The sequence below is a fragment of the Sapajus apella genome, unplaced genomic scaffold, assembly GCF_009761245.1.
Source record: "Sapajus apella isolate SASKATOON/1434 unplaced genomic scaffold, GSC_monkey_1.0 scaffold62, whole genome shotgun sequence".
Taxonomy (NCBI): Eukaryota; Metazoa; Chordata; class Mammalia; order Primates; family Cebidae; genus Sapajus; species Sapajus apella.
The window spans coordinates 13,533,632-13,546,769 of record NW_022437002.1 but is presented as its reverse complement, the minus strand read 5'-3'; the positions used below and the strand labels follow the sequence as shown (position 1 = coordinate 13,546,769).

At 53.3% G+C, this 13,138-nt stretch overlaps 1 protein-coding gene across 4 annotated transcripts in view; it reads left to right on the top strand.

The window, feature by feature from the left end:
- The window catches only part of HIVEP3 (HIVEP zinc finger 3), a 515,007-nt gene that overhangs the window by 439,306 nt on the left and 62,563 nt on the right, over positions 1-13,138 (top strand). For all 4 annotated transcript variants that reach the window (XM_032247574.1, XM_032247575.1, XM_032247576.1 and 1 more), the window contains one exon: positions 6,436-12,020. In XM_032247574.1, coding sequence (XP_032103465.1) covers positions 6,969-12,020 — 5,052 coding nt within the window. In that variant the 5' untranslated portion in view covers positions 6,436-6,968. The remainder of the gene's footprint in view (positions 1-6,435; positions 12,021-13,138) is intronic.

The following is a 13,138-nucleotide window of genomic DNA, read 5'->3' as shown; positions in this document are numbered from 1 at the left end:
ATGCAGGGACAGGGAGATTCAGGGAAAAGAGCCAAGAACAGTACAATTCTGCAGTGGTTTAAAATTTTTCAATAACTTTTCATTTACAATTTTTTTTGTCAAGAAGGAGAAAGCTCCCAGCATTTCTGTTTTCTCACTGGCCTTTGGAACTTCGGGTCTTGACAAAACTAGGAGTATGAACCCGAGCCCCTGCAGAGGAGCACAGAGGAGAGGCGGGGAACAGAAACAATCAGATTCGGGGATTGGTGACATGGCTGGGGACAGGGGTGGGGGTGGTGACAGCCCAGGAGAGGGTCAGCAGGTCAGGACCTAGCCAGGGTCTAGACTGGCAAAGACTGGTGTCTGAGAGACTGGGCTGCTTGCCAGGATGCACGCGGATCCCCACACACGGGGAATTTTCTCTGCACAGAGACCCCAGTTGCTGGTAGCTCAGTGCCGTGGGAGACCCTGACTTGAGTGAGGTTAGAGTTTTATAGGTGAGCCAAGTATTTAGCTATCCCAATAACCGGGTGGGTCAGCGTGACGCTAGCTTCTTTGGGGACACTGCTTTAACCTCTGAGTTCAACCTTGGCTCTCATTTCTTGAGCACCAGCTGTGTGCCCGGGACTTTATGTACATGATAACCCCAGTCAGTCTCATGACAGCCTATCAGCCCAAAAGCAGCAGAGCCAGGATTGGAATCTAGGCAAGAGATCTTTCCACACAGCTGTGACAGCCCCTCAACCGAAGTGCTTTCTCCAATAGCAATGATGGCTATAATGTATTGAATGCTTACTCTATGTCAGGTGCCATGCTAAGCGATTTATGTGAATCAACTCAGTTTAAAACACACGTGACACTTTTACTGTCCCCATTTCACAGATGGGGAGACTGAGGCTTAGAGGGGTCCCCAGATTTTCCAGTTAGGAGATGGAGGCGCCAGGGTTCAGCCGCAGGCTGCCTGAGTCTCAAAGCTGCATTCGGAGTCGCTGTGCTGGGCTGCTCTCTGCATGGGTTTAGTGGCTGGATGCTTACCACGCTGCAGGGGCCTGTCTTGTGCTTTAGAACTAAGCCCTGATCTGTGTTGCTACCTCTCCCTGTGTCCCCACTTACCTAGACCTGGGTCCTGCCAAGCCCTTTTCAGCCTCCCAGACGCCAGCATCACGCTCCAGTCCCCTGGATGAGTTAGTGTATCTGTTCAACTGCTCCAAAAGGGACCAAGTAACAAGCTCAAAGATGTATGTCTCCCTCAGGGGCAAGTGTCTTTGCTTCACTTTGTCATCCTGTCTTTTTGTCCCACTCTTCCTTAGGGTGATGTTCTTGTCCATGTGGTCACAGCTGGCTCACCCCCACGATATCCATGTTCCCTCCTGAGAAAATGTGGGGGTGGGGATGGAAGGCGAGCACTTTTCTGTCTGGCTATGGCCTATAAGGTACATATATCATGGGCCAGAACTAGCTGCAAGGGAGGCTGGGAAAGGCAGCCTCTAGCTCTGTGGCCACAGACCCAGCTAAGGCATGGAGGCATGTGGTTGCTACAAGAAAGAGAACTGGCTAATGGAAGAAATCTTCAGTCTCTGCCACAGTCCGTGCTCCCAGCTAGAGCCCCTCCTTGACCTTGGCCTCTCTCTTTGCCCAGACTTCCTTCTGACTCTCTGACCACCTCTCCCTGTTAGCTTCCAGACCCATGTCCTTATATCTGGCTTGTTTTGTTACCACCACCTGAGCCCACGGCCACTTTTACTTTTTGTCTCAAGTGAAGAATTCTGCCCAAGCTTAAGTGCGCGCACACACACACACACACACACACACACACACACACGCATACACACGGTGTTATACACAGAAATTTTTAGAAGGGGCACTGGTTTTGTTGGTAGGTCATTAAATAAGACTATTTACTGATTGCCTCCTGTTCAGCCTGTGGCCTTGTGCCCTGGGTTACTAGGTATTGAAGTTAAAAGGAAGGTTTTCTTACATTTTTGACATCAGTATGTTTTATTACTGTCAGTAAAATTTTTGACCAGATAGTGGCAGGTTGAGATGTGTGGGTGTGTGTGAAAGTAAATTACAAGCAAAGAGCTGTATTAAGCTTCACCAGCCTGGGGCCAGCTTGGCCTAACAGCTCCCTGGACATCAGACCCCTGCCCCCATCTTGCCCCAGCCTTATCTGACTTTGGCTGGGGGCCCAAGCTCCTCAGTCTAGAGCCCAAGGCAGATTGAAGCTGGCCTCCTGCCGGGACTGGTGGCATCATCCACCTGAGAGAGCCCATCCGCCACCACTCTCTGAAAAGGTCCTCTGGGGCGTCCACTCTGGGCCGTGGCCATGTTGTCCCGATGCCTTCCATAGAAGGCACCTTCCAGTGTGGTTTCAGAGCTTCAGGCCTCCCTGCCTCGGCCCAAGGCTCCTGCATCACTTCCCACTCCCCTGAGACCTTTGTGGCTTCAGCCCCAGCAAGTCCTGATCTCCTTCCTGTTGGGCTGTTCCCGCAGCTAGACCTAAGGAAGCTGCTTGAAGCAGGAGCTGAATTGTCAGGTACGCTAACCAGTTGGCTGCTGAAGCTCAGGTGCCCCTCAGGGTTATAAGCTGGTCTCTGCTGGGGGGTGTGGCCTCGGTGGCCTCATGGCCATTCTGTGACCATCAATAGAGGCTGTTCATCCTCTTCTGGTCTGAGGTTCAGGCCCCTGTTGGCTCAGCTCCTGGGCCCATTTATCTGGTGTCTTTTACAGGTGCTGTCACCAATTCCCTGAAGAAGTGGCTTTTTTCTTTATCACTTCAAGTTTATATTAACATTTCACACATACCCCCAGAAACACAGAAGGTAGAAGAGAGCCGTTTTCTTAGTGTCTGTTGGTCACAGTCATTAGAACAGTCCCTCGGTTTATGCTGCACCACAATTGGAATCCATTCCAAGGCAGAAGTCTCCTCAGGCCCTGCGGGTTCCCCACGTCTGCACCTGTGGTCCTGCCTGCCCTTCTCCCCCGGTCCCTCCTGTGAAGCACCTCAGACCTGTCGTGATGTGGTGAAGCAGGCTGGCAGAGAGCACTAGCCCAGGAGGCCAAGCCCCAGTGTGGCTTGAGCTAGCCACTCTGCGCCCTGGCGGCCATCAGTGCTCCTGTGGCCTTTTTGCTGCCCACTCAGGAATGTGGGTAGATGGCCTCTCATTGGAGGAACATGATGTCCAGCCCACAGGTGCAGTCTGGACACTGACCCTGGACAGGCAGTACTGGCCCTGTGGTCACCTGATGATGCCACAGTCACCTGACTGTCTCCTTCATCCACCCTGCCCCTCCCACCTGGCCCTGGGAATTGGACCACACCCCAGCTGCTGGGTGCTCCCCCACCTGTCAAGGACAGCCTTGTGGCTCAGTGAGGGGACAGCGCAGGACTAAACAGTGTAGGGTCCTACCTGGCCAGCTGCCCCGACTCAGAGTGATCATGTCACCACCCAGGCATGCTGCAGGGTCCCGTCCATCCATCGGAAGAAGCAAAGCTTACCATAGTGTTTTGGGGTGCTCTCAGATCCATGCATGAAAGGGTCAATAAGATTAGTAAGTATAGCCAACCCTTGGCCTCTCCATGCTCAGGCAGCCAGGCCCAGGAGCCCCAGCCCAGCCCCAGGAGGCAGTTCTCTGTCTGTGCTGCAAACCATGTCCGCCATGTCTGATTTTTAGAAGGCTCGGCACTTCTGCTCACCTTAGCTTAGGTAAGCAAGACCTGGGGTCGTGCTGCCAGGACCAGTTCCCCCACCTTAGCTGGGCTCCCCATTTCTCCTATCCAGCAGCTGCAGTGAGGTTAGGACATAGGTTGAAAGGCCAACTCTGTTGTTGAGATGCTAGACAAATTTTTACTCCCCCTTGCCATGGATACAGTGATGTCCCCTGGGGCCATGCCAATGCTTCCATAGGACTAGGGGCCATGGACTGCAGTGCTCATCATACCACAGAAGCCACAGAGAACTTTTATTAATTCAGCTGGGAGACAGCCCTGGCTGGGGGGCCAAGAGGCATAGGCTGGTCCAGCCCTGCCACCATTCCCTTGAGCTTTGCAGGGAAAATCATATCACCTTTCTAGCCTTCAGTCTTCCCTGTCACGTGAAAGGATTGGACTAGACAGCCAGTCTCTAAGAATCTATCAGAAGTTCATGGTGTAACTTTAGTCCCCATAGAAGAGATCAAAATTTTATAGCAGACACCCAGAGACAGTGGGCTCTTACGACTGGTTTTGGCCATAAGGCAGTGCTGATTGTAAGGGTAACCATTTGTCCTGGTGTGCCTGGGACTGCCCTTGTTTATTCCCATTGTTCCTGCACAATTGTTAGTAGTTCCCATTTCATTCTCCAAGTGTCCCCTTTTGGATGGTGTCTTATATGGCCACCCTGCTGACTGAGATGTAATCTAATGACATGATATTTCCCTGTCTTCCCCACACTCAGCCTGCTTTGGTATAAGTCACAGGAGGCCTTTGACTGCTCATAGGAGAGTCTCCGCTGATAGATGTTCTTTTATCGACAAATATCAATCGCTGTATTTGCATTGTATCCAATGACTAAAGGGATGTCATTGAATCAGGCACTGTATTCAGTGAGTAGAGGGTGCCATTGAAGACATAGATGATCCTCTGCATCATTCACTGCTGCTGACTGAAGTGCCACATGAAAAAGTTTTGCAAGAAACTTGGATGTTCCTTCCTCTCTGGCTATAAGAGACTATAATTGACCAAATCTCCCTTTTCTACTTGGTTGCCAGGAAGCTCATATATAAATGTATAGCTGAATTATAGAAACATCATAAGTCCTTATTATTGGTGTAGCAGTATTCTTTTTATCCCACCAATCTCGACTTTCTGCCTTATTTGCGTTTTCTTTGTTCTGATTTTTTATTTATTTATAATCTTCTCATATCTATAGTTTGTCATTCTTCTATAAACATGATTTTGTTATAGTTACTTTGAATTCTTTGTAGCACCGAGTAGAAAAGGAACACAAAAGGAGTGAACTTAGAGGATATGCTTTTTGGCTAAAAGAGCAAATCACCTTCTCCAAAGCATATCACAGTGTCTGAGGCCTTGCCCTTTAAGAGACAATTATTTGAGTCTTAAAGATTTGTTAATCTTCTGAGCACCTGCAAAAATGTAGTAAGCGGAATTTTCAAGTCTGTATCATCACACATCTAGTGAAAAGCAGAGTGCGGGCATGAGGGGAGCCTGGGGGCAGGATGCCAGGGGCATGCTCACAGGAGTATAAGCAAGCACAGAGATGCTTATCACTCACCCCGGCCCTCGCCAGGGGATGAACACCTGAGAAGGGGCTGGGGAACAAACTCTGGCCATGGGAGGTCTGGGTCCAGGTGGCGACACTGCCTGTTAGCAACACGGGACCTTCAGTAAGCCACCTTCCCGCTGGGGTCCCAAGTCAGATGATTGGGTGAGATGGGGTCCACGGTGACTCCAGACTTGGGATTCCTACCCTGCTTCTGGGGAGGAGGGCCCTGAGGATGCACCTGAGCCCAGGAAGCTGTGCCTGCCCAGCTTGCAGCCAGCCCTAGGAGGAAGCACACACGTGGGCCTCCACTCGGAGCAACTTTGCACTTCCACTTGGGGGCAAGGATCCCCATACTTCCATGGCATCCCTGGGGCACTGACTAGACAAGGAGAGGCTGCAAAGCCAGAGGAACCTCCCAGAATAAGCCTCCTGGCAATTACTTAGATCAAGCGAGTGGTCACAGCTGTGTCAGATTGTAAGTTCTCACAGGCTGTGGCAATAGTTTGCAGTTTGGCCTTGAAACACCGGCTGGAGCACGGGTTAGCAAGGGGGTAAAAAGCAGTGGATGATGTCCCTCGTGGACACTTTCAGAACCCAGGCCGGAGAGAAATACTAACCTCAGAATAATCCACCCATTGGAAACTCACCCCTGAATAACCCACAGGCACTTCCCTCCTGCACCAGCCACGGCGCCATCCGGAGTTCACCTAGCAGCATCTGCATCTTCTGTCCCATCGGGCCCCCCTGAAGCTCTGAGGCACAGTCGAGGCACGATTTGTTATCCATTTTATAGATTAGGCAACTGAGGCTTAGAGAGCTCAGACCCACTGGGAGTGGATTGCGGAGCAGAGATGGGAGCCCAGGCCTCTGTCCCTAACTGCCCTGCAGTTCCCAGAACCCACTTTGCTTTCTGCTGTCAATATCCCACATGGCCACAGTCCTCAGAAACACACTTGCATTCAGGTCACCCAACACTGATGTGGGAGCGGGTGAGGAAAGAATTGCAGGCTTGGCCATGTGGAGCCCGAGCCTGTGGTTCTGGTTGAGTTTCCCTGGTTAACCTTTGAGGGGCCTCGGCCAGGTGAGGTACTGAGTCTGGGCTGCCCAGGCTGTGCATGAGTCCCAGTAACTCTGTCTTCTCTCTTGTGTGTGTGTGTGTGTATTTCTCTGCCTGTGTACTTCCATCACACAGAAGAAGAGCGTGATTTCTCCTCTGAGGCCGCTGATCTCCAACCCAGAACTAAAGGGAAGAGGCTGGAACGGAGCCACCCCCCAGCATCCAGCGTGGCATCTCTCGTGCCAGGACCAGGGATGACTGGGCCATGGACACATGTGTCTCCAACCTTCAACCATTCGCGTAGCACACAGGGGACTTGTGGGGGCCACCTGCCACTGCCAGCTGAAACAATACAATGGCAATACTGACATCCTTCATGACGTTTTCCCGACAGACATTCAGGCGGAAAGTGCTGGTGCGTTTTCTGTCTGCAAAGTAGAGGGCCATGCCTCACCAGTAGAATAGCTCAGGCCCTGATGACCTGCTCCGAGTCCACTCACAGCCAGTGACACTTGCAAAAAAAAATCCCAAAGCCGTCTTGGGTGTGGCTTCCGCAGCTCTTGACCAATGTGGCCAAAGCTGGACACCTCCTCGGGACACTGGGATTATTCGTAAATGCAGCCTGCCCTGACTCTCCCTGAATAGCATCTGAAGTCTCTGTGAAGGTCATGGATCCTGAACAAAGTGTCAAGGGCACCAAGAAGGCTGAGGGAAGTCCCCGGAAGCGGCTGACCAAGGGAGAGGCCATTCAGACCAGTGTTCCTTCCAGCATCCCATACCCAGGCAGCAGCGCAGCTGCCACCCAAGAGAGCCCCGCCCAAGAGCTCCTAGCCCCGCAGCCCTTTCCGGGCCCCTCATCAGTTCTTAGGGAAGGCTCTCAGGAGAAAACAGGCCAGCCTCAGAAACCCCCCAAAAGGCCCCCCATCGAAGCATCCGTCCACATCTCACAGCTTCCGCAGCACCCTCTGACACCAGCATTCATGTCGCCCGGCAAACCTGAGCATCTCCTGGAGGGTTCCACGTGGCAGTTGGTCGACCCCATGAGACCTGGACCATCTGGCTCCTTTGTGGCCCCTGGGCTCCATCCTCAGAGCCAGCTCCTTCCTTCCCACGCTTCCATCATTCCTCCCGAGGACCTTCCTGGCATCCCCAAGGTCTTTGTGCCTCGTCCCTCCCAGGTCTCCTTGAAGCCCACAGAAGAGGCACACAAGAAGGAGAGGAAGCCCCAGAAGCCGGGCAAGTACATCTGCCAGTACTGCAGCCGGCCCTGTGCCAAGCCCAGCGTGCTCCAGAAGCACATTCGCTCACACACGGGGGAGCGGCCCTACCCCTGCGGCCCCTGTGGCTTCTCCTTCAAGACCAAGAGTAATCTCTACAAGCACAGGAAGTCCCATGCCCACCGCATCAAAGCAGGCCTGGCCTCAGGCATGGGCGGCGAGATGTACCCACCAGGGCTGGAGATGGAGCGGATCCCTGGGGAAGAGTTTGAGGAGCCCACCGAGGGAGAAAGCACAGATTCCGAAGAGGAGACTAGTGGCACCTCCAGTCACCCTGCAGAGCTCTCCCCGAGACCCAAGCAGCCCCTTCTCTCCAGTGGGCTGTACAGCTCCGGGAGCCACAGTTCCAGCCACGAGCGCTGCTCCTTGTCCCAGTCCAGCACAACCCAGTCACTCGAGGACCCCCCTCCGTTTGTGGAACCCTCATCTGAGCACCCCCTGAGCCATAAACCCGAGGACACCCACACAATTAAGCAGAAGCTGGCCCTCCGCTTAAGCGAGAGGAAGAAGGTGATCGATGAGCAGGCGTTTCTGAGCCCAGGCAGCAAAGGGAGTACTGAGTCTGGGTATTTCTCCCGCTCCGAGAGTGCAGAGCAGCAGGTCAGCCCCCCAAACACCAATGCCAAGTCCTATGCGGAGATCATCTTCGGCAAGTGTGGGCGCATAGGGCAGCGGACCGCCATGCTGACAGCAACCTCCACCCAGCCCCTCCTGCCCCTGTCCACCGAAGACAAGCCCAGCCTGGTGCCTTTGTCTGTACCCCGGACGCAGGTGATCGAGCACATCACGAAGCTCATCACCATCAACGAGGCCGTGGTGGACACCAGCGAGATTGACAGCGTGAAGCCGAGGCGGAGCTCACTGTCCAGGCGCAGCAGTATGGAGTCCCCGAAATCCAGCCTCTACCGGGAGCCCCTGTCATCCCACAGCGAGAAAACCAAGCCCGAACAATCACTGCTGAGCCTCCAGCACCCACCCAGTACCGCCCCCCCTGTGCCTCTCCTGAGAAGCCACTCAATGCCTTCTGCCGCCTGCACTATCAGCACCCCTCACCACCCCTTCCGAGGTAGCTACTCCTTCGATGACCATATCACCGACTCCGAAGCCCTGAGCCGCAGCAGTCACGTGTTTACCTCCCACCCCCGGATGCTGAAGCGCCAGCCGGCAATCGAATTACCTTTGGGAGGGGAGTACAGTTCCGAGGAGCCTGGACCAAGCAGCAAAGACACAGCCTCCAAGCCCTTGGACGAGCTGGAACCCAAGGAAAGCGAACTTACCAAAAAGACCAAGAAGGGTTTGAAAACAAAAGGGATGATCTATGAATGTAACATATGCGGTGCTCGGTACAAGAAAAGGGATAACTACGAAGCCCACAAAAAATACTACTGCTCAGAGCTTCAGATCGCAAAGCCCATCTCTGCAGCCACCCACATATCTCCAGAAGCTGAAAAGAGTCAGACTGAGCATGAGCCGTGGTCCCAGATGATGCATTACAAACTGGGGACCACCCTGGAACTCACTCCACTGCGGAAGAGGAGGAAAGAGAAGAGCCTTGGGGATGAGGAAGAGCCACCTGCCTTCGAGTCCACAAAGAGTCAGTTTGGCAGCCCCGGGCCATCCGACGCTGCTCGGAACCTTCCCCTGGAGTCCACCAAGTCACCAGCAGAACCAAGTAAATCAGTGCCCTCCTTGGAGGGACCCATGGGCTTCCAGCCAAGGACTCCCAAGCCAGGGTCCGGTTCAGAATCAGGGAAGGAGAGGAGAACAACGTCCAAAGAAATTTCTGTCATCCAGCACACCAGCTCCTTTGAGAAATCTGACTCTCTCGAGCAGCTGAGCGGCTTGGAAGGGGAAGACAAACCTCTGGCCCAGTTCCCATCGCCCCCGCCTGCCCCACATGGACGCTCAGCTCACTCTCTGCAGCCCAAGTTGGTCCGCCAGCCCAACATTCAGGTTCCTGAGATCCTGGTAACCGAGGAGCCCGACAGGCCGGACACAGAGCCAGAGCCACCTCCTAAGGAACCTGAGAAGACTGAGGAGTTCCAGTGGCCCCAGCGCAGCCAGACACTTGCCCAGCTCCCGGCTGAGAAGCTGCCACCCAAAAAGAAGAGGCTGCGCCTGGCAGAGATGGCCCAGTCATCAGGGGAGTCCAGCTTTGAGTCCACCGTGCCTCTGTCTCGCAGCCCGAGCCAGGAAAGCAGTGTCTCTCTAAGCGGGTCCAGCCGCTCAGCCTCATTTGAGAGGGATGACCATGGGAAAGCCGAAGCCCCCGGTCCCTCGTCTGACACACGCCCCAAACCCCTGGGCACCCACATGTTGACTGTCCCCAGCCACCACCCGCATGCCCGAGAGATGCGGAGGTCAGCCTCAGAACAGAGCCCCAATGTTTCCCATTCTGCCCACATGACAGAGGCACGCAGCAAATCCTTCGACTATGGCAGCTTGTCTTTGACAGGCCCTTCTGCTCCAGCCCCAGTGGCTCCACCTGCACGGGTGGCCCCGCCAGAGAGAAGAAAATGCTTCTTGGTGAGACAGGCCTCTCTGAGCAGGCCTCCAGAATCTGAGCTGGAGGCTGCCCCCAAGGGAAGACAGGAGAGTGAAGAACCACAGCCCTCATCCAGTAAACCCTCCACCAAAAGCTCCTTGTCCCAGATTTCCCCCACAGCCACCTCGCATGGTGGGCCCCCGGGAAGCAAGGGCCCAGGGCAGGACAGGCCCCCGCTGGGGCCCACTGTGCCCTACACAGAAGCACTGCAGGTATTCCACCACACCATTGCCCAGACACCCCTGCATGAGAAGCCGTACCTGCCGCCACCCGTCTCCCTTTTCTCCTTCCAGCACCTCTTACAGCATGAGCCAGAACAGTCTCCAGAATTCTTCTCCACCCAGGCCGTGTCCAGCCTCCTGTCCTCACCATACTCCATGCCCCCACTTCCTCCCTCCTTATTTCAAGCCCCACCGCTTCCTCTCCAGCCTACTGTTCTGCACCCAGGCCAACTCCATCTCCCCCAGCACATGCCTCACCCAGCCAACATCCCCTTCCGGCAGCCCCCTTCCTTCCTCCCCGTGCCATACCCGTCCTGCTCAGCACTCTCTTCTGGGTTTTTCCTGCCTCTGCAATCCCAGTTTGCACTTCAGCTCCCTGGTGATGTGGAAAGCCATCTGCCCCAGATCAAAACCAGCCTGGCTACAGGAAGTGCTGGCCTCTCCCCCAGCACAGAGTACAGCAGTGACATCCAGCTGCCCCCTGTGGGTCCCTCAGCCAGCTCCTCAGCACCTACATCAGCCCCTCCAGTGGCCCTGCCCGCCTGTCCAGACACCATGGTGTCCCTTGTTGTGCCCGTCCGTGTTCAAACCAACATGCCGTCGTATGGGAGCGCGATGTACACCACGCTTTCCCAGATCTTGGTCACCCAGTCCCAAGGCAGCTCAGCAACTGTGGCACTTCCCAAGTTTGAGGAACCCCCATCCAAAGGGACCACTGTGTGTGGTGCAGATGTGCATGATGTTGGGCCCGGACCTTCTGGACCAAGTGAAGAGCAAAGCAGAGCTTTCCTGACTCCATACCTGAGAGTGCCTGTGACATTACCTGAAAGAAAAGGCACTTCCTTGTCGTCAGAGAGTGTCTTGAGCCCAGAGGGGAGTTCATCGACAGCAGGGGGAAGCAAACGTGTCCTTTCACCAGCTGGCAGCCTTGAACTTGCCATGGAAACCCAGCAGCAAAAAAGAGTGAAGGAGGAGGAGGCTTCCAAGGCAGATGAAAAACTTGAGCTGGTAAAACCATGCAGTGTGGTGCTTACCAGCACCGAGGATGGGAAGAGGCCAGAGAAATCCCACTTAGGCAGCCAGGGCCAGGGCAGGAGGGAGCTAGAAATGCTGTCCAGCCTGTCCTCGGATCCATCTGACCCAAAGGAAATTCATCCCCTCCCTCACCCTACATTGCCCCATGGGACAGCCTCAGGCTCAGAAGCTTTGAAGGAATATGCCCAGCCATCTGGCAAACCTCACCGAAGAGGGTTGCCTCCACTGGGCGTGAAGAAAGAAGATTCCAAGGAACAACCTGACCTCCCCTCCCTGGCACCTCCCAGCTCTCTGCCTCTGTCAGAAACGTCCTCCAGACCAGCCAAGTCACAAGAAGGTACGGACTCAAAGAAGGTACTGCAGTTCCCCAGCCTCCACACAACCACTAATGTCAGTTGGTGCTATTTAAACTACATTAAGCCAAATCACATCCAGCATGCAGATAGGAGGTCCTCTGTTTACGCTGGTTGGTGCATAAGTTTGTACAACCCCAACCTTCCGGGGGTTTCCACTAAAGCTGCTTTGTCCCTCCTGAGGTCTAAGCAGAAAGTGAGCAAAGAGACATACACCATGGCCACAGCTCCGCATCCTGAGGCAGGAAGGCTTGTGCCATCCAGCTCCCACAAGCCCCGCATGACAGAGGTAAGTTCAGCATTGTTTTTCTTCTCATTGCTGATTTGTAAAAGCCCTTGCTGAGCTTTTACAGCCACAGTGTCCTCAGGTTCCATTTGCAGAACTGGAGCCAGATGAGTAGTCAGATTTTCTCTCTGGAAGCTAAGACTGGCCACCTTACAAGGAAACCCGTTTATTGAGTTTCTTGGTCAGTGTCCCTTGTATCATTGGAATAGATACATTTCAATAAAGTTAGCTATAAAATGACCCTGCTTTCCCACGAACTTCTGTTGTAAAATCAAAGATACAGTCTCAGTAAGAAAAAAAGAAATTTTCCAGAAGACTGAGTTGGAAAACTTGGCTGGCAGGAATGCCTGTAGCAATTCCTTCATTATATGGATCTCCTTTGTCTTGTTAGCCTTTTCCTGCTTTTCTTAATTCCTACATCTGCTGTTTCCATTCTCTAGTGCCACTTGAAATCTTCCCATTTCCAATATTCTAGAATTTGGCACAAACAACTCCTGAAATATTCCTTTCTCCTTTTCTGGGATTAAGGCAACAAATGGAGCTGAGCTGCAGTATCCCTCCTTACCAGTGGATGGCAATATCACTCACAGTTTGACCTATATGTTCTATGTGGTACCACCAGATCCTCAAGAAAGGCTCATGTTTACTCCTTCGTTGCCTTTGATGTGAGGCTACATCAGGAGCTATCAAACGAACTGGTCACCTGCAAGCTCAGCAAGGTTGAAATTCAGTAATTTCAAACCTTCAGACAAAAGCCACCACCATACCCTGACAAGGCCAGCCTAGGGATTTGGGTTATGCTGACTTGGCATTTGCGGAATATCTGGTCTTGTTTATTGAGCAGCCTCATGGTGCCAGGCACTGTGCCGAGCCCTTGAATCTAGTCACTGCTCACCTCTACCTCTGAAGTAACATAATCATCTCCCTTCTATAGCTTAGGGAACTGAGGGTCAGAAGCTGAGAAAAGTCAAGGTCATCTGGCAAATGTGGGACAAACCCAGAATTTGAACCCAGACCTATTTGACTCCAAAGGGTCTATTTTTCTTCTTTTCATTGAGGAGAGAAAATCTTAAAAGATGACTGCAAATTTAAAAATGTTCATTAGTGTGTCTTCAGACCAG